At 39.7% G+C, this 21,143-nt stretch overlaps 1 protein-coding gene across 2 annotated transcripts; it reads right to left on the bottom strand.

Annotated features, from left to right (window-relative positions):
• Nucleotides 1-852: 852 nt before the first annotated feature.
• LOC103445117 (DNA replication licensing factor MCM4) lies at nt 853-12,299 on the bottom strand. 2 transcript variants are annotated; one of them, XR_003771082.2, is made up of 19 exons: nt 12,142-12,270; nt 11,365-12,021; nt 11,108-11,236; nt 10,938-11,019; nt 10,292-10,424; nt 10,139-10,210; nt 9,925-10,047; nt 9,727-9,840; nt 9,393-9,605; nt 9,207-9,305; nt 3,172-3,332; nt 2,773-2,869; nt 2,505-2,666; nt 2,066-2,146; nt 1,911-1,989; nt 1,677-1,813; nt 1,538-1,591; nt 1,244-1,444; nt 853-1,095 (listed from the first exon to the last, which is right to left on the bottom strand). XR_003771082.2 is itself a non-coding variant. In XM_008384096.4 (18 exons), exons 1-18 carry the CDS (start codon nt 12,176-12,178, stop codon nt 1,367-1,369), a joined length of 2,508 nt encoding a protein of 835 aa, XP_008382318.3. In that variant the 5' UTR covers nt 12,179-12,299; the 3' UTR covers nt 1,120-1,366. The 2 variants fall into 2 exon arrangements, 1 of the variants encoding a protein (XP_008382318.3); XM_008384096.4 differs by lacking the exon at nt 853-1,095 and having other exon boundaries at nt 1,120-1,444; nt 12,142-12,299.
• Nucleotides 12,300-21,143: the final 8,844 nt, after the last annotated feature.

Here is a 21,143-nt window from a genome sequence, read left to right as displayed (position 1 = left end):
GATGTGGATTGCCAAATCTATTATTAGTTATTAATAAATATTTTTCATCATTTTTCATCATTTTACTTATTATATTTTGTTTATACAATGAATGAAGCAACAATATCCCGTTCATTGTTGGAATCCTAAAGGAAATAAATCTCCCAAGCCAACTTGGACATCAAAGAAGAAGATTGCTTTCCCATTCAACTTTGAAGGTTGTTTTCCTATTCCTCCTTGTAGATCAATTTGCAATTTGATTTTGAACAACAATATTATTTAGGCAACTGCAAACTACACCTCTTTGGGTTACATCCATCCCAAAAAGCTGAGAGCTCTAACTAACACCACATCAGTGTTAGTCTAATTTTGTTTGTCTTTTTTTTTGTGTGTGTAGATTTTCATCAATTCACGTCGAGATAAAAATATGCTCCCACATTTTGGTTCTTTTTCAATGAAGTAAAAACTTCTCAATCACTTAACAGAGAGATTCCATCGAGATGGGGAAAGAACACGTACATGATACCCCTGCCAGTACCTTACAATTAAAAATTGTCCTGCCGCCCAATTTTTGTTCCTAATTTCATTTCAAAATCTTAATTAAGAAACGCCAAGAAAAATAATATGGCTGTCAAAGACAGCAATCACGTGAGCTTATTCAAAACAACCATTTTTTTAAACATTTTTTTATGTTTTATGGAACTAATCAAATAAAGACAACATATTATTTTTTTAAGTATGTCCTTTTTATTTATACTTTTTTTTAACAAACAATATTATTTATATTAAAGAACTAGGAATAATGTAATTCAAATTCATCTTTGCACAAAAATCAAACCAAAACCTCTTATTTACAAACGAAGAAGAATACGATTAGACCAAAGTACTAAATGACATTTCATTAAGTGGTCTTTGGATTCATTAGTGAATTCATCTACCAAATGAAATTGGCGGCTGATTGCATTCGTGGATGCCAACGTTAGATTGGCCTTCAAGCGGTTGTGTAAAGCCATTTGGAGTTAGCGAAATATCGATTTAAGCCTTCTCTTCTTGCCTCTGTTCTCAAGTCAAGAACCTAGCAACTGTCGCAGCTCGTGAACACGAGACTTTAACCAACTACGTGAAGACAACTACCACGAGTTAGTTGGCGACAAGAACCACTTGTCGTGGACGAGTTATATTGATTAGGTAGTTAGTTCAACTAAACCACTTGACCAACCAACGAAAACAGACTACCAAAATAATTTACACGCACAATAATCACCTGCAAAAACAACCCTGGAATATGGTGTGATACATCTCCAGTTGTTTTAAGGTCTCACTTAACTGTGGCAACTAAAAAAACCAATGTCAAGTGTCACCCATTTCTTCTCTGTCTCCTTTCTCATCATATTCTTTTGACACTGTCGCCGTGAACAAAAGCCACAAATCCCTCACTTGCTAGTGTCGTAATTGCAGTCCTCAGCTGAGATGCCAACAAATCCATAGCCATCAGCATGCTAATTCTGTGTTTGTATGAGAGAGAGAGAGAGAGAGAGAGAGAGAGGAATATACTTACATCGTTGAGGTGGAGTTCACCGCCAGAGCTCTGCTGCTTCAGCTCCTCCAGCAGCTGCAGGACATATTAAACACATTAAGATGTTATTTATAAGATAGTTATCTGAGTCTAGTTTGCACATCTTGTAAATAAAGCACACCTCTAACAAGCGCATTGAGGGTCCCCCAAGTTGTATCTTCTCCATAATTATGTTGCGAGCTGATGATACCAGACTTTCTCGTCTCATTCTTTCACTTGCTGAAATTCCAGTGGTGATAAGATCCATGTCAATCGTTCCTTAAGAACAAAGCACAAGTAAAACATGATGTTAAGCTGAGTTTGTCATTAGGAAAAGTAGAATTAAGAAAAAAGTGGACACAAATGCTGTAAATACCTGTGGAGTGGTCAGTTGCCGATTGCTGCATTGCAACTTCCAGAAGCCGAAATGCCTCAATAACATCATGCTTCTCAACCTGCATTGCAACTTTATTGATTTTATTCCAGATAAATATATGTGAACTGCTAAGATACAATGCAATCTTTGCTAACCGATTCTGAGAAACGGATGCGAGCTAGAGCTTCACTAAGTCGTATCAAACTCTCAATCTGCCTGGGTGTTGCTGTTATCACCTGTCAAAATAATCAGTTAATTGAATATGATATAGACATCCCAGCTTTTTACCTTTTATTTAAAGAAAATAAAACCACATCGATTGATGCAAGAATTGACGAATTTATTTGGAGATCTAGGTCAAAAGCACCAACCAATGTATTCTGCAAATAAAGAGAAAAAACATTTTGCACCAAAGAAAGAGATGAATTAAAGAAATCTCAAAATGAATCTTCACTTGATAGGGAAAAATGATACGTCATGTGAAAATATTGTCACAAAAGTGCATAACTATATATTATGTGAACATTCTTCTACAATTTCTGGACCTAGAATATATATGAAGAGTACCTTGTACTACGATTGATGTAAATTTACCTTTTTGCTACTGCCTGGAAAATTTCCTCTCCTCCTCAACTCAACATAACCTCTAGTCAACTCTTCAGCAGCCTCATCGGATAATTGTGGGTGAATATGCTTTCGGGCATAGCCCACATATGCGGTCAACATAGCAATGTCTAAGACATCCTGCTGTACGCTCTGCAATTGGAGACATGGAGTAAACAAGATATGTGCTAAAATTAGTCCTTAAATATTAACCAAAAAAATATAGCACTAGGATGAGAGAATTCATAATTCACCAGACCTCAGGATTCTCAAAGTGTAATGCAACAATATGCTTTGCAAGGCGTCTGTCTGTATGCTCATCAGCCTTGTCAAGGAGTAAGTAGATCAGATCGAACCTGAGAAAAACTAATGATCAGAGGAGCAACTCAAAATCATAAACAATAAAGACTTTGCAGAAACTATGCAAGAAAACAAGTTTGACATTCTTTTTTCGAGTAGAAGTTTGACATTATTTACACCAAAAAGTTAACAACAATACTCCACAATAGATAACTTTCACCAAATATGCAAGAAAAAACCAGTTTGACATTCTTCACAAACAATGTCTTTAAATTAGACGAATGTAGGTAAAACCATCATTAAGCCGTAGTTTAGACCCTTTTAATGTTCTAGCTGCATGTCATGTGTATCTTCTCACCTGGATAATAAGGTAGGAGGAAGGTGTATGTTGTCAATTACTGATAAGCGAGGGTTATAGCGTGAACCACTTGGATTTGCACAAGCCAAGACTGAAGTCCTAGCATTAAGGGAAGCAATAATTCCTGCTTTAGCTATTGAAACAGTTTGCTGTTCCATCACCTGGAGGAGTATGAGTATATTTAGAAATAAAGCCACATCAATGGGAACTTAGTTGCATTGCGCACAAAGGAATACTAGAATGCAGTCCCTGATAATATACTGAGTAGTATATTTTGTTGTGCTAGGATAGCACCAAACCTTTTAGAACCAACTCTTTTTAACCCACAGGAAATATATCAAATGAAATGCAAGAACAAAATATTAAAGACACCAAGATTTTAACGAGGTTCCTCAACAGTCAGTGTAACTGGAGTACGTCCTCAGAGCAGTAGGAGCTCACCCAATAATCCACTATCAACCAAATGGGAGTTTACAAAGTGTTGGCAATCTCACAACCCAAATAACCCAATACACCCAATAGCTCTCACACACCAAAGAAACAAATAGAGGAAGAAATATAATGAATAATTTCTTCTCTATACATATAGCTCAAAGCTATTACAACAACAACTACTTTGGTGGATGATTACTAACCAAATGAAGCAGCAACTTCTTCTTTCTTTTGGGCTCTCTACAACTCTCCTTGCTCTCGGCAGAAAATGAGATCACTTACTGAAAATGAGCTCTTCCTTCCTTATTTCTTCTATCCGAAAAAAGCCTCATAATTATGGCTTTAAAAAAAAAGCCACAAAACATGCCACAAAACATGCCACAAAACAAGGAAACATAATCATGTTGTCCTTTCTTTTCTTTATAATTTTTTATAGCCAAAAGTAAAAGAGTTGGTTCTCAAAGGTTTGGTGCTATCCTAGCACAACAATTGGTATCAGAGCACTGGTTGCTCTTGGGTACTGTCTAGTTGCCAAAGATGTCAGACGGGCAAGATGAGAATCCTTTTGGAAGCAGTTCCGGGTTTGCAAGAACTACGGTGCAAAATGCAAAGTTCGAAGTGGAAAAGTTTGATGGCACAAACAACTTCGGGATGTGGCAATGTGAGGTCAAAGATGTGTTGGCTCAACAAGATCTACTTGCCGCTTTGGGAGAGAAGCCGGAAGCTATGTCGAAGCCGGAATGGGAAAAATTAAATTTGTGGGCTTGCTCTTCAATTCGGTTGTGCCTTGCAAAAACTCGGAAGTATTTTGTGATGCGGGAGACATTAGCAAGTATGTTGTGGCAAAAATTGGAAGACAAGTATATGACAAAGAGTGCAGAGAACCGGCTACACTTGAAGAAAAAGCTCTACCGCTTCCAATACAAAGAAGGTACAAAAATGATTAGACACCTTGATGCTTTTAATAAGTTGATTGCCGACTTGTTAAATTTAGATGAGGATATTAAGGATGAAGATAAGGCCTTAATATTGTTGAATTCATTGCCGGACTCCTATGAGCATTTTGTTACCACTATTATGCATGGTAAAGAAACTGTGAAATTTGAAGATGTGTCAAATGCCTTGATGAATTATGAAATGAGGCATAGAGATAAAAATCATGATAGTACCTCTGAAGCTTTATTTGTTAGAGGTAGATCATCGGAGAGAAGATCATCTTCTAGTAGGAAAAAATCACAATCTCGACCTAGAGGAAACTCTAAAGGTAGAAAACCTTTGGAAAGGGATGAATGTGCCTTTTGTCGTAATAAGGGCCATTGGAAGAAAGATTGTCCTAAATTGAAGACCAAAGGCAAAGAAAGTTTTGAAGCTAATGTTGCTGAGGTTGAAACAGATTTTTCTGATTTTGCTTTAACCACTTCCTCATCATTTGATTGTGCTACTAAGTAGGTGTTGGATACGGGTTGTACTCATCATATGACTCGTCACAAGGATTGGTTTTCAAGCTTGAAAGAGTTTGATGGTGGAGTTGTGTTCATGGGAGATGACAATCCTTGCACAACAAAAGGGATTGGTACAGTTCGGTTGAAGTTGCATGATGGCATGGTTAAAAAGTTGACAGGTGTTCGGTATGTACCGAATTTGAAGAAAAATCTTATTTCTTTGGGTACTTTGGAATCCAAGGGCTTCAAGTTTCATTCAGATGGACAGACATTGAAAGTTACTTATGGTGCACTTGTTGTGATGAAAGCTCCTCGATGTGGCCATTTGTATTTATTGCAGGGAAGCACTGTGACAGGTGAAGCATCTGTAGTCTCTGAAAATATGGGCACATCTGATTCAGATACTACTAGACTATGGCATATGAGATTAGGCCATGCCGGTGAGAAAGCTCTACAAGGGCTTGTGAAACAAGGTCTTCTAAAAGGTGCCACGACTTGTAAGCTTGATTTTTGCGAGCATTGTGTCTTGGGAAAGCAAACTAGAGTGAAGTTTGGTACTGCTGTACATCAGACGAAGGGCATTCTTGATTATGTGCATTCGGATGTTTGGGGTCCTACAAAGACTCCATCTTTGAGTGGTAGACATTGGTTCGTGACCTTTGTTAATGATTATTCAAGAAGGTCTTGGGTTTACACTATGAAGCACAAGAGTGAGGTATTGAGCATTTTCTTGAGTTGGAAGAAAATGGTTGAGAACCAGACTGGGAGAAAGATTAAGATTTTGAGATCGGATAATGGTGGTGAATACACATCCGACCCTTTCTATAAAGTTTGCAAAGAGGAAGGAATTGTGAGACATTTTAGTGTTCGGGGAACTCCACAACAAAATGGAGTTGCAGAAAGATTGAATCGAACCTTGCTTGAGAAGGTTAGATGTATGTTGTCTCAGTCGGGTTTAAGCAAGTCATTTTGGGCAGAAGCAGTTAATTATGCATGTCACATCATCAACCGGTTACCCTCAGCTGCTGTTCAGGGTAAGACACCAATGGAGGTATGGACTGGAAAACCTTCTTCTGATTATGACTATATCCGTATTTTTGGTTCACCTGCTTATTTTCATGTGACTGAAAATAAACTTGATCTTAGAGCCAAAAAAGCTATCTTTCTTGGTTTTAGTAGTGGTGTCAAAGGTTACAGGTTGTGGTGCCCAGAGATGAAAAAACTTGTAATCAGCAGAGATGTGACATTTGATGAAGAAAGTATGTTCAAAGACTCTGAGAAGAATGTGAAAGATGTCCAACAGGTGGAGCTTGAGAAAGTTGCCTCTGGTACTTCAAATCCTATTTCCGCTGATGTCGAAGCCACTACAAGTGAAGAAGTTGGAGACCATGAGGATGTTGAAGAAGTTGAACTTGAAGATTCTATTCAAGTTGAAGAGCAAGTTTCACCTCAAGAGTCTATTGCCAAGAACAGAGGAAAGAGACAAATTACCAAGCCAGCTCGGTTTAGTGACTATGTTGCTTTTGCTCTTCCTATTATCATTGATGATATTCCATCCAATTTCGAGGAAGCCATTGAGAGTGAGGAGAAGGAGAGGTGGTGCAATGCCATGGGTGATGAGATGAATTCTCTCTTGAAGAACAAGACTTGGGAGTTAGCTAAATTGCCTAAGGGTAAGAAAGCTATTGGTTGCAAATGGGTGTATGCCAAGAAGGAAGATGCTGATGTGAAAAGCAATGTGAGATTCAAAGCAAGATTAGTTGCTAAAGGGTATGCACAAAAGGAGGGCATTGACTACAATGAAATCTTTTCTCCGGTTGTGAAGCACTCCTCAATTCGTATTATGTTAGCTCTTGTTGCACAGTATGATCTTGAGCTTGTGCAACTTGATGTGAAGACGGCTTTCCTACATGATGATTTGAATGAAAAGATTTATATGTGTCAACCGGATGGGTATATAGTGAAAGGGAAGGAGAACTTGTTTTGCAAATTGAAGAAATCACTATATGGCTTGAAGCAATCTCCAAGGCAATGGTATTTGAGGTTTGATAAATTTATGAGAGGCCAAAATTATTCTAGAAGTCAATATGATCATTGTGTGTACTTCAAGAAGTTGCAAGATGGGTCTTTCATTTATTTGTTGATATATGTTGATGATATGTTGATTGCCTCAAAGAATGTCGAAGAGATTGAGAAACTGAAGAAGCAAATGAAGAATGAGTTTGAGATGAAGGATCTTGGTGAAGCGAAGAAGATCCTTGGCATGGAGATCACTAGAGATAGAGCAAAGGGTTTCGTCAGTTTGAATCAAAGACAATACCTTGAGAAGTTGATTCGGAAGTTTGGAGTTCATGATTCAACCAAACCGGTTAGTACCCCTTTGGCTCCTCATTTTAAATTGAGTTCTCTACAGTGTCCTAAAACTGATAAAGAGAAGCTGCAAATGAAAAATATACCATATGCAAATTTGGTTGGTAGTTTGATGTATGCAATGGTATGCTCTAGACCGGATATTGCTCATGTAGTTGGCATGGTGAGTCGATATATGCATAATCCAGGTAAAGAGCATTGGCAAGCAGCTAAGTGGATATTGAGGTATCTACATGGTACTTGAGATGTTGGTTTATATTTTGAGAGAGATGACTCTGGTATTGGTCATTTTGCAGTTGGTTATGTTGATTCAGATTATGCAGGTGATCTGGATGGAAGGAAGTCTACTGCAGGCTATGTGTTTACTATGGCTAAAGGGCCAGTTTGTTGGAGGTCCATTTTGCAGTCGTCTGTTGCCTTGTCTACTACAGAGGTTGAATATATGGCAGTTGCTGAAGCTATAAAGAAGGCCATTTGGATACATGGGCTGATTAGAGATTTGGGGGTTGATCAGAAGCCGGTGGAGGTACATTGTGATAGTCAGAGTGCCATTTATTTGGCTAAGTATCAGGTTCATCATGCGAGGACCAAGCACATAGATGTGCGTTATCACTTTGTTCGTGAAATTGTTGGTGAAGGGGAAATCATTCTCCAGAAGATTCCAACTAAAGACAACCCCGCTGATATGTTGACTAAGGTTGTTGGTGTAGCCAAGTTTGTTCATTGCTTGAACTTGGCTCATATTTTGCCTATATAAAGAAAGCGTTGAGCAGTAGGAGTTTTGGAGCATTTGGCTCGGCATGAGTTGTTCTCTTGCTAGTGTTTAGGAGTGATGTTGTGTGTTAATTGTGTTGGTTGGCTTATCATGGCGTTTTTCGGAACTTGGCCAAGGTGGAGATTGTTGGAGTATGTGGCCAAGTGGCCAACTTTTGGCTATAAAAAATTATAAAGAAAAGAAAGGACAACATGATTATGTTTCCTTGTTTTGTGGCATGTTTTGTGGCATGTTTTGTGGCTTTTTTTTAAAGCCATAATTATGAGGCTTTTTTCGGATAGAAGAAATAAGGAAGGAAGAGCTCATTTTCAGTAAGTGAGCTCATTTTCTGCCGAGAGCAAGGAGAGTTGTAGAGAGCCCAAAAGAAAGAAGAAGTTGCTGCTTCATTTGGTTAGTAATCATCCACCAAAGTAGTTGTTGTTGTAATAGCTTTGAGCTATATGTATAAAGAAGAAATTATTCATTATATTTCTTCCTCTATTTGTTTCTTTGGTGTGTGAGAGCTATTGGGTGTATTGGGTTATTTGGGTTGTGAGATTGCCAACACTTTGTAAACTCCCATTTGGTTGATAGTGGATTATTGGGTGAGCTCCTACTGCTCTGAGGACGTACTCCAGTTACACTGACTGTTGAGGAACCTCGTTAAAATCTTGGTGTCTTTAATATTTTGTTCTTGCATTTCATTTGATATATTTCTTGTGGGTTAAAAAGAGTTGGTTCTAAAAGGTTTGGTGCTATCCTAGCACAACATATTTAATGCCACTTAGCATACTAACATACTGTTCTTGTGTCTCTGATTAGCCAAAAAATTAAAATGTCCAACTTTAAAGCATATAATTTGAATCTACAAACTCTCATATTAAACTTGAAAGCATATAATCTGGATCTTCACATATCACTCGACATGATTTTGAAGACAAAATGTCCAAACTTAAATGAAAAGAGAAGTTTAAAAGCATTTCAAAAAATGCACATTCCTCGCACGTATTTGAGAAAAAGGTGAAAAAATAACCAACCTCATGTAGCATGCTCCTCGCACTATCAGACATTTTGTCAAATTCGTCAATGCAACAAATGCCTCTATCGCTCAAAACTAAGGCTCCACTCTCTAAAACCTGAAGAGTCATAAAATGATTCCACTTAACTTCATGTGTTTTCATGAAATACCATAAGATAAATTTTTTTTATAAACAAAAACATACAGTTTCCCCTGTTTCAGGATCTTTCGCAACATAAGCAGTCAATCCAACAGCGGAACTCCCTCTTCCACTAGTGTATATTCCGCGAGGAGCTAGTTTGTGTATGTACTGGAGCAGCTGGGACTTGCTGGTTCCAGGATCACCAACAAGAAGAATATTAATATCACCACGGAAGCGAGCACCAGATGGTAGCTTCAAAGCATTCCCACCAAAAAGCTGCATTTAGGCCATTTAAAATAAGAATCAATTTTTAAAAATATGAAACAGAAAACTTTTTTTTTTTTTAAATGATCAACAAAACCACTCATAAAATAAAAAGTTTAAGCATTTAAAGAACCTGGCAAAGAAGGCCTTTTTTAACGTCATCTAATTCCCAGATGTTTGGTGCTAAAGACCTTGTTAATCGATCATATATATCTGGCTGTTTTGCCAACCCTTTCAATTGTTCCACCTGAAATTTCAGCAAGGATATGATTGATACAGACAATACAAGCAAAGTCTGATGCGACTGCAAGTGAAAGTATACATTGATTACCTTTTTTTCATCAAAAAGAATCTCTTCTGAGTTTCCAACCAAGGAAGTGTCAACTTCCACTTGATCCTCCGCCAGCATTCTTGACTTATCAGATTTCTTTATATGCAGACAATCAATGTAAGTCTGCAATCAAATGAAGAGGAAATTTATGTCCAGACCACCGTAATGTGAAGATCTTGAAATTTCACAGAAAAAAAATAAGATAGAAACATGCCTTGAACAATGATTTTACAGTTCTCTGTGTCGGTCCAACTCTAACAGTCATTGCCCTGTATATCCCAGTAACCTATTGGAAAGGAACACATTCAAGATAAAGAAATATGATAGGTATCTTAGGGTCACACAAAGGGGTACAATATGGACTTACCTCAATTCTGTCTCCTGGCTTTCCAGCATCAACCAGTTTGTCATGCATCAACAAGCTCACTGTATGTGGTGTCCCTCCTTCAGGGATCTCATCAGGAGTCTCCTGGAGCCTCACAATCTGTTTATCTGTAAATCTGATTGAAAAAGTAGGTCCCATTAAAGTGATTTCTTTGTAAAACTCTAACTTCAAACTGTAAAGGTCACTTTCTCAAATCAGTTTATTTCACAAGTATTGTTCCACATTATCTCGCCTTTCAGTTGTATTTTATAGAATATAGTCGTAATGTTTTCTAAACTCACTTGTTCCGAAGTCTAAACCTATAGGACAAAGGCTTTAGATTTGATTTTTGCCCATTTCAGCCACAATCATGACTAACACAATCTGTAGAACTTTGCTTCAGTTTAAAAACAATTGTGTCTCTTGAAATTTTTATTTCAGTGTCAATCTTTTATTTGTTAGCATTCAAAATCCCATTTTTATATAGGAGTCCATGTTCCATTAAAACTATAAAATCAAATATATCTCAAGTGCATCGGTTGTTTAACAAAAACTGCAAAAAGAAAGGAGGCACCTGGAGATGCAAAAGGTGAAATTACACAGAACAAACATTTAAACAACTTAACGAAAGATAGTCGCCCTTGATTACCTGCATCGATTATGAACCAGTGTCATGGAATTCCTGGCTTGACACTCTTCCTTCAAACATATTGTAGGCTCCGATATTCGCCCTGATAGCACTCAAAAATTCAGCATACAATAGAGAAATCAATCTAAATCAAATCTAAGCAAATAAACATGTGATCTGAACAAGGTTACCTTTCTCTACAGGAAGTGGGTCGGAGTAGTAGCCACACACAAGGCATCTAAATATTGCTTCCCTTATCTCAGGTATTATTGAACTAGACCGAATAATCATTCCCTTCAACGAAACCATCCTCTCAATGTCTAGTAATATATATACTCAAGTCAGTCCATATTTCCATACACACATTACATTGATCAGCAACAAACAAAAACCCAAAAGCAAAAAGAGAAAATTGGATTGCAAACACAAGCAGTTGTTGAAAACTAACCAGATGGGTTGAGATTTCTCATCGAGGTGGATGTTTTGAGATTATAAATCCGAGTTTGGATGTGCTTTTCGAACAACGGGTTTATGATGGGCAGCATTTCCATCAAAACAATATCGAAAATCGCAAGAACCTCGAGTGGGTACCTGACCATCTTCGCATACAAGTCGGAATCATAATCAAACACATTGCGTGCATCAACATCAAGCGAATCATCTTCCGTCTCAACAACTCTCTTGATGGCCTCAATGTACTTCCCTTCTGTAAGGTACTCACTCTCCGTATTCCACTGCGACTCATCCCGAAAATTCTTTAAAAACCTAACAATCGCCACCTTAACATCGTTCACGCTGATGTTCGTGCCCCAGACAAATGTGGGTCGGTCCTCGTCCACACCGTACCCATCGCCGCCTTCAGAAGATGGTGGGACATCACCGTCAGTGGAGGAGGGGGTCGGGGCAGCGCCAGCACTATGGCCGTTGGTGCGGTGTGTGCCCGTTGGTGTTGTTTCGGATGCGGCGAACCGGGACCGCTGCGCCCGCGGGGTGTCAAATTCCAAGGGGGTAATGGATCGACGCCGACTGCGGTGGGTGGCGTCCACCGGAGAGGAGAAGGTGTTGCCGATTGGGCTCGATAAGAAGTCATCAGGAGAAGAAGGCCCTGTTGAAATTTGACATCAAAATATTAAAAAAAAAATAAAAAGGAAAATGAATTTGAGATTTACGGACACATGAAAACAAGAGAATTTCGAGAGAAATAGAGAAGAAGGAAGGGGCTTACCATTGTTGAAGTCCGCCGGAGAAGAATCGGAAGCCATGTCCAGAGAGAGAGAGGGGGGGAGAGCGTTGGGGTTTGGATGGTTGAGTTTGGGCAGCAGAGAGTGTTCACTTTGTTTGGCGGGTAGGATTTTGGCGCGAAGATGTGATAATTTTCCCGCCATAAATATAGGTGGCTTGGATGGGCCTTTTTCTTTGTTTTTTGGGCTCAACTTAGATGGGTTTGAGGGACATCAATCAATTGGTGGATCAAGGATCGTAGTCCAATAGACCTAAATGCCCAGCTCCTTTTTCTTTTCTTTTTTTCTTTTGTTTTTTTGAACTTATGAATTTACCCTCTGAAACTCATTCTCCTAATTTTTTTTTTAACAAATAATATTATTTACTCTAAAAGAGTGGTGAAGTGGGTTAAGGTCATCTCCAACCGAAAGGGCTAAATATAGCCCCGTCCAAAATTGTAGTCCTACAAAAAATTATTTTTAAATAAACAATGTGAGGCTATATTTATTTACCATATCCAACCGAAATAACTATATTTTAGCCTCTCGATAATTTATTATTTTTAAGTTTGTTCTTTAACTTATTGGTTAATTGAATTATATTACATATTAAAACTACAACAACTTAGACATTAATTCAACAATTGAATTAAGTTTGTTCTCTAACTTATTGGTTATTGGTTAACAACTTAGACATTAATTCGAAGATCACAACTTAATTGAAATACAACATCTTAAATATTAAAACTACAACAACTTAAATACTAAAGATTACAACATCTTAAATATTAAAACTACAACAACTTAAGTATTAAAACTGTTTGTACCATACTTGACCAATCTCGAAACTATTAAGCACCAGTCAACGTTATACTGTCAAGGACCCAAAAGAGTTTCCCTCCAACTAGGAGGTCAATCACAACGCGACATGTGTCGACATCAGAAGCCAATCATAGCGCAACACGTGTCAATATTAGAAGCCAATCACAACACGACACATGTCAATGTTAGAATGAAACTAGAAACTTTTTTCTATAAATGGAGATCATTCTCTCACAATATTTCCTAATGTCATTTGTACTAAATCATTCACTTTTACTCACTAAAGGAGAGCTTGAACCTATGTACTTGTGTAAATCCTTCACAATTAATGAGAACTCATATACTCCGTTGACGTAGCCAATCTGGGTGAACCACGTACATCTTGTGTTTGCTTCCCTGTCTCTATCCATTTACATACTTATCCACACTAGTGATCGGAGCAATCTAGCGAAGGTCACAAACTTAACACTTTCTGTTGTACCAAAGTCTTCATTGATTTTATGCATCAACATTTGGTGCCGTCTGTGGGAACGACACTTATTCCCACTCTCTTCAGCTTTGTCAAGCTGGTTTCCACCATTTGTACACTCTCTTTTGACCAGGCATCCCTCTCCAACATGGGGAGCAAAGGAAGCCACAGCACACAGAATGACACCCCTCTTGCACCTAGTGCGAAGCAACGAAAGAATGAAGGAAAGATGATTGCTCTTCAAGCTAAATTCGATGACCTAGAAGCTTAGAACAACAAGATAGCAATGAAGAATAAGGTCCTCCAGAAGCAGTATGAAAAGCTCTTTGAGACGCTCCACGAAACTAGGCGTACTCAAACACGCGAGCTCGTTGCCCCTGTGGACATTAACCATCATTTGGGTGCCCCCCAACACGGAGGGTCACCTTCCTTCGACATGGGTATCCCTGATGAGGAGCGAGCTAATCATTAAAACATTGATCAACATGAGACTTCTCTCAACCTAATTGCTTCAACCCGAAGCAGGAGAAGTGGAGGAAGACACCTCCTTGCAGAAAGGTTGGAAGGATCGAAAGCTGTTTATCGTGACTGCCGAGACTTCCTAAAGCAACATCGAGAGAATCCCCTCCACATATGCTCGAAGATCAATGACCCAAGGGTTTCTGAAAGACTCGGTCCCCTCCCACGACCTAGGCCAGCTGCCAATCTAGGGAAGGAACGACAGGTCCTAGAAGAACATAAAGGTACATGAGACTCTGAGATATTTTGACAGACTCGCCCTAGAAGTCAGTACGGCGAGTCCAAGGAAAAATCACACACCCTTGCACAAACTTTCCTACTTCCAAGAGGCGATAGAGACTTACGAAAGAAAATCCCAGTGGTACATGACTCCACTCAGGACCCCCTTGTCCTACAGCTCCTTGAGGAAGTAAACAAGTTGAAGGCCAAATGTTAGGCTGAGATACCTGACTGGAACCAACCTAGGCCTGGTCCTCTCACAAAGAGGATCCTCGACACCCCCCTTCAAGCGAAGACAAAACAAAAGCTTGGTTTACAACTCTATACTGGAAGAGAGGACCCAATTAAACACCTTAACCTCTTTGAGTCCACCATGGCATATCAGATGCATACCGACGAAGAGCGATGTCTTCTCTTCCCCTCCACCCTCTCTGGCGGAGCTCTAAACTGGTATTACCGTCTTCCACCTGATAGTAGACTCATTTGAGGAACTGAGGAAACTATTTGTCTCTCAACCCATCTTCCAGACCGATTGCTTGTATTCTGCAGATGACTTGTACACTATTCGCCAGAAGCTGGGTGAGTTACTACGAGAGTATGCCGGTCGTTTCAACCATGAGTATTCTCGCTGTGCTGAGGCAGATGACAAGACCGCCCTCAACGCCTTCATGGCAGGCCTACGTGATTGTTTCTTCAAGTACATGATCAATGCTAGCACCTGGAAGACTTACTCTGAGGTGATGACATAGGCTTACAACCATGCCTCCGCCGAGCCAAAGACATATCAAGGGAAACCCCCCACAGCTACCCCTTATCAGCAAGTAGGGAGTGAAAGCCAGATCCAACCAAATGAGAAGACCTCGACCTTCCAATCAGCAACGGTGCCTCCCCCTGCCTTACTTAATACTTTGCCAAGTCAACAGACATATCAATCTCAGGGAAAAAGGAAAGATTTCCATCCTCACCAGTCTCATTTTAGTAAAAGGAGTAAGGACAATACCGCGATAACCAAGGGTATCGCCATGATAATCCCCAACCCTAGGCAGTCAACACGGTGGGTCAAACACGTGTCAGGACAGCCCTTACCCCGAGGTATGAGGCATACACACCTTTGAACGCCACATGCGTGGCCATTTACCTCAGCATAGCACACCTGATACCGAAGCCAAAGCCGAGGCACCCAGATTACAACCATGAAGAACACGGGCACGTTTTACTGTTACCACGAGCATAACGGCCATGACGGCGAGAAATGTATCACCCTTTGTGATCATATTGAAGCTTTGGCACGTGAAGGAAAAAATGATCAATTCCTCATTCACCATCCAAGGGGTAACCGTAAACAACGCCAGGTGAATGTGATATATTCCATAAGTGGTGGCATACCCATATCTAAATCTTCCAACATGGCTATGAAAAATAGCGAATGAGCTTTAAGGTCTGGCCACCAAGTGTTTCACGTGGAAGACATTAGGGGAGGTAAGTATCAAAAGCCTAACTGGGATCCAATATGTTTCTACTCTAAGGAAGAAAGAGGTATCATCTGCCTTTACAACGACCCACTCACATGACCAACTTTGAAGTACGACGAATCCTGGTAGACACGGGGGCTTCGGTCAATATCATGTTTGCTGAAGCTTTCAAGGCATTTAATGTAGTTGAACACTTGCTCGATCGCTCGATTTCCCCTCTGATAAGCTTCTCTGGTGATATCGTGCAACCTTTGGGGAGCATACACTTACCTTTCACCATTGGTACAGGCTCTTACACAGCTACCATTACCACTAATTTCCTGGTGGTTGATTACCCAACGGCATACAATGTCATCTTCGGACGCATAGGCATTAATGATCTCAAGGCCATGGTATCCACACATATGTTGTTGATGAAATTTCCAACCCCCTATGGCAATGGTTACATCAGAGGAGATCAACTTAATGCATGATCATGTTACAACACTTCAGTCAAGCACCAGCACCTGCTTGTGCCCAAGAAAACCCTTTCTATACATGACCAAGTCATAAAGACCAGCCCATATGAAGCCAACTTGGATATTCACAGTGGCAACAGTCAACTCGACGATCCTTGAGATAACTCTTTCACCCAGCAAGCACAACCCGCTGAAGAGTTGGAGAAGGTCTTTATCTCAAAAGATTATCCGGATCACATGGTGAAGATTGGCACCACCTTGTCACCACCTATTCGGTTGGCATTGATATCTTTTTTGCAAGAGAACACTAAGGTCTTCGCCTAGTCATACGAGGACACGCTAGGTATCTCTCCCGATATCATCTGTCATCGCTTAAGTATTGACCCCAAGGCCAAGCTAGTGAGACAGAAGCGAAGATTTTATGACGCTGAACGGTACGAGGCAATGAAGGCAAAAGTTGAAAAACTCAAAGGCATATGCTTCGTCCGCAAAGTCAATTATCCAACGTGGGTAGCAAATGTTGTCCTTATTAAGAAGAATCCGACCAAGGAAAGTCTCTTGCTCTAAAAGGTCTTGTGGAGAATGTGTGTCGATTACATCGACCTAAACAAAGGATGCCCGAAGGATAGCTTTCTTCTTCCTCTCATAGACAGACTTATAGACTCTACGGCAGGGTGTGAGCTTCTGAGCTTCATGGATGTTTACTCAGGATACAACCAAATCCTCATGAACCTTTCGGACCAAGAACACACAGCCTTCACTACTGACAGGGGACTATATTGCTATAAAGTCATGCCCTTCGGCCTAAAGAATGCAGAAGCAACTTATCAGAGATTGGTCAATTCAATGTTCGCCGAACAGATCGGGAAGAGCATGGAAGTTTACCTTGATGATATGCTAGTCAAGAGCAAACATGCTGACCAACACATCACCAACCTATCTGAAACTTTCACCATTTTGAAGAGGTATCGAATGAGGTTAAACCCCAACAAATGTGCCTTCGGCGTAAGCTCTGGCAAATTCTTAGACTTCATGATAAGCCAACGAGGCATCAAGGCCAATCCCGAAAAGATCAAAGCAATCCTTGACATGAAGGAACTGGTAACTTCAAAAGACATCCAAAACCTTACTGGTAAGGTGGCAGCCTTAACTAGGTTCATCTCTAAGATCATAGACAGATGTGCTCCTTTCTTCAAAGAACTTAAGGGAAGTAAGAAATACATTACATGGACTGATGAATGTGCTGAGGCATTTAAAAACCTCAAAGACTACATGAGCAAAGCCCCTCTGCTCTCCAAACCTGAGGTTGGTGACACTCTCATTATCTATCTGTCGGTATCGACTTCAGCAGTAAGTTCCGTTCTCATTCGAAATGATGGTAATGTCGAACGACCTGTCTACTACACTAGCAAGGCCTTACAAGATACGGAGACACGATACTCCAACATTGAGAAATTGGCTCTAGCATTGGTCATGTCTGCTAAAAAACCTCGCCCTTACTTCCAAGCACACTCTATCACGTGCTTACCAATCATCATCTTCGACAGATACTCCAAAGTCCTGACACTTCCGGGCGAATGATTAAATGGGCGATAACATTATATGAGTTTGACATCTCCTACCAACCAAAGCCAGTTGAGAAGAGCCAAACAGTGGCATACTTCATCGCTGACTTCACATATCCTGTTGACATTGTTTCTACGCCTAAAAAAGTAGTTTCATTACCCTCGAAAGCTTAGAAAATAAAACCAACAGCCCCAACATGGAGTCTATATGTTGATGGCTCGTCCAACCAACAGGGTTGTGGAGCAGGACTAATCCTTATGACCCCTGACAAAGTGGCGATGAAGTATGCTTTTTCGTTTTAAATTCAAGGTGTCGAACAATGAGGCTGAATATGAAGCCCTTACGTTTGGCCAAACACCTTAGGCTTAAACGAATTGATATCTTCAGTGACTCCCAATTGGTGGTTAACCAGGTCACAAACAACTTTGACGCTAAGGATAGCTTCATGGCAGTATATCTGGCACAAACACAATTGTTGCTCAAGCACTTCCACTACCAAATCACCCAAATTCCTCGAGCGACAAATAGTCATGCAGATGCTTTGGCTCACCTCGCCTCAGCGGTGGAAGACAAGATTGGGAGAAAAATTCAGGTCGAATTGTTGGCAGCACTAAACACCATGGCTGCGGAAGTGTGCAACTTACAACAAGGGGATTATTGGATTACCCCGATTTATAGATTCCTTGCTTATGGCACCCTTCTAAATGACAAAGTCCAAGCTAAGCAGATTCGATACAAGGCAACCTGTTACTTGATCATTAATGACCAACTCTACAAGCGGGGTTTTAACCTACCATACCTAAGATGCCTTACGCCCGCAGAGGCGAAAATTGTCATTCGGGAAATACATGAAGGAGTCTGCAGAGATCATGCTGGATCTCGATCCCTAGCACACAAGGCTTTTCTCTAAGGATATTACTGGCCAACACTCCACCAAGATGCCATCAGAATATCCCGCTCATGTGATAAGTGTCAACGCTACGCAACTATTCCTCACTCCCCTCCCAAGCCGCTCACTTCTATGATCAGCCTTTGGCCCTTCGCCCAAGAAGAGCTTGATTTGATCGGCCTAATGCCTGCAAGGAAGGGCAAGGTCCGCTTTGCAATTGTTGCAGCTGACTACTTCACAAAGTGGGCCGAAGTAGAACCCTTGGCAACCATTACTGTGGCAAAAATAGAAGACTTCGTATGGAAGAACATCCTTTACAGATTCGGCATTCCCAATGCGATAGTCATTGACAACAGGCTACAGTTGGACAACAATAAGTTCAGGATGTTCTGCTCTAAGTTCAATATCAACTTATGTTTTGCCTCCCCAGCTCATCCCCAGTCTAATAGATGATAGGAGCATATTTATGCGACTTAGTTAACATGTTTTCTTGCATTTACTTACTTAGTTATTGCTTATAAGAGTGTTTTAAGCTATTTTCGTGTGTTTGTAGGTCCTAATAACAAAGTTGGAAAGAAAGTGCATTTTGGTGCAATTTGGAGCAATTTTGGGCCAAAATGGATTGCATGCATATGGAGCAAGTGGGATGGATGTTTTTGGTGTTTTAAAAAGGGTTTCAACACATGCAAAAATCTGAATAATGAAGTTGAAGTGTGGAAGTGTGCAGATACATACACTTAAGGAATAATTTGAAAGGAAAAGAAGTGAAAGATGCCATTTGTTGGATTGCTTTACAAGTTGTATTCACATTTTCAGCAATTACAAACATAATTGCAAGCTGAAATGATGCATAGCATGTGTGTAGAGGTGTAAAGTGGCCAAAAGTTGATGTTTGCAAGATGAAATGATGCAAAACATGTGTGTGAAAGTTGTCTAACAGCTAGTACATGTGGAAAAGGGATGGAATACAAGGCAAATGCATCAGAAATTGAAGAATGAAGGCACATGGACAGCTACAAAGGAGTTGAATTAGCAAAAGAGGAATGATTGCCTTTTGTTAAAGGCAAGACACAATGATAAAGGAGCATGTAAACTAGCTGTTTTTGCATCATTTTGGTCTTTGTTTGTATTGTTTATTGAAGCTACTTGAGTGATTCTTTGCTTTGGAGCTTCTATAAATAGGGATTGAAGGGAAGAACACTACACATTACACTACATCAAAAACACATCAACCACCCCTCCATATTCATAATTTTCGCTAGAAATCATTCCCTCTCTTTGCCGCAGCCTTCCTTCACCATTCTTCCATATTTTTCTGATTCTTTTTACCTTAGCCGTACCCCCCATCAATCCTAAACCCTTCCATACCATTCCCTACCCATTCTCCCATACAAATACCACCCTAGAACCTGACTTTAGACCAAGTGCCGCAGCAAGGAGGAAAGAAGACTTGTGGATGCACCTGCTGTCCAAGTTGGATCATCTAGGTGTTTTCTTTCTTTGGATTTTAATGTCTAAATTTATGTATCTTTGCTTTGTGAGTATGAGGAACTAAACCCCCCTTGGCTAGGGGGGAATTTGAAACCATGTTTATGCTTGCTATATGATTTGATTACTTTTAATTGCGTTTCATAAGTTGTGAATTCAATTTACTTATCTACATGAATTAAAACTAATTTGTGTATGTTGGTTGAGAGTGCACGCTTAATTTTCATGCATAAGTTTGATGCTAGGATATAAGGGAGTTTCACCTAATCGTTATGAACTTATATTCACAAGTAGTAAAGGTTGTTGATCACAATCGTGTTAAGTAAATTCTTGGCATGAGTTTCATGCAATTCATAGTAACGAGTGCTTCGCCAATGCTTATGATTTTCATAGAACTTAATGATTCTTGCTTGTATCTCTATTATGCAATTCATGTAGGGAACTTGTGGGGAATGCTTTGGGTTGTCGTATGCAATTCATCCAATTCAATAACTTAAGGAAAATCTGAGGGTTAATTAGTGCAATTCACGGTTAATCTGGGGTGTTGGGAATTCATGGTTTATCGAAAAGCAATTGGAAATCGTTTTGTATGCAAGTGTGACATGTGTGGAGAAGAACCCCTTAGCTAGCTTTCCATCCATTCACTTTTATCAAATTCGTTTTAGAATCTGTTCAATTTACAAAGTTTGTTCTTGTTTTCAATTTTTGTCAAAACTCAATCCCCATTTATTTTGAAGTGTTAGATTAGTTAGAAATCAATTTAGTTTGTGTTTTTAAGTGTCTTGAGTCAAGTCATAACCCAATTTCGTCCAATTTAGTGTTAGGTGTTCAAAACTGCCCAGAAAGTGTTTTTAAGGCAGTTTTGAGTGTTTATTTGCTGTTTTGAGTCTTTTGGTTTGTTTTGGTGTTTTAAAGTTTAGTTTTGCATTCTTTGAGTCTAGTTTAGTGTTTTAAACTTTGTTTTTACGTTTTGAGTCAGTTTCAAGTGATTTGGCAATCCCTCCTAATCCCCAGCCTAGAACGATCCCTACTTACATAATTTGCTACAATTGATAAAAAGAGGGTTTAATTTGTGTGCTTATATATTTCGCATCAATAGACAAGT

This window comes from Malus domestica, chromosome 05, assembly GCF_042453785.1.
Source record: "Malus domestica chromosome 05, GDT2T_hap1".
In the NCBI taxonomy this organism is placed as follows: domain Eukaryota; kingdom Viridiplantae; phylum Streptophyta; class Magnoliopsida; order Rosales; family Rosaceae; genus Malus; species Malus domestica.
This window is presented reverse-complemented; position numbering and strand designations above follow the sequence as displayed.

Excerpts from the sequence above, each read along its gene's own strand:
- LOC103445117 (XM_008384096.4), bottom strand. The coding sequence starts at position 12,178 with ATGGCTTCCGATTCTTCTCCGGCGGACTTCAACAATG. Across the intron at positions 10,425-10,937 it reads CTGGTTCATAATCGATGCAG|ATTTACAGATAAACAGATTG; the intron begins GTAATCAAGGGC and ends TTTTTCAATCAG. Across the intron at positions 1,445-1,537 it reads GTGAACTCCACCTCAACGAT|CTGAGGACTGCAATTACGAC; the intron begins GTAAGTATATTC and ends TTGGCATCTCAG.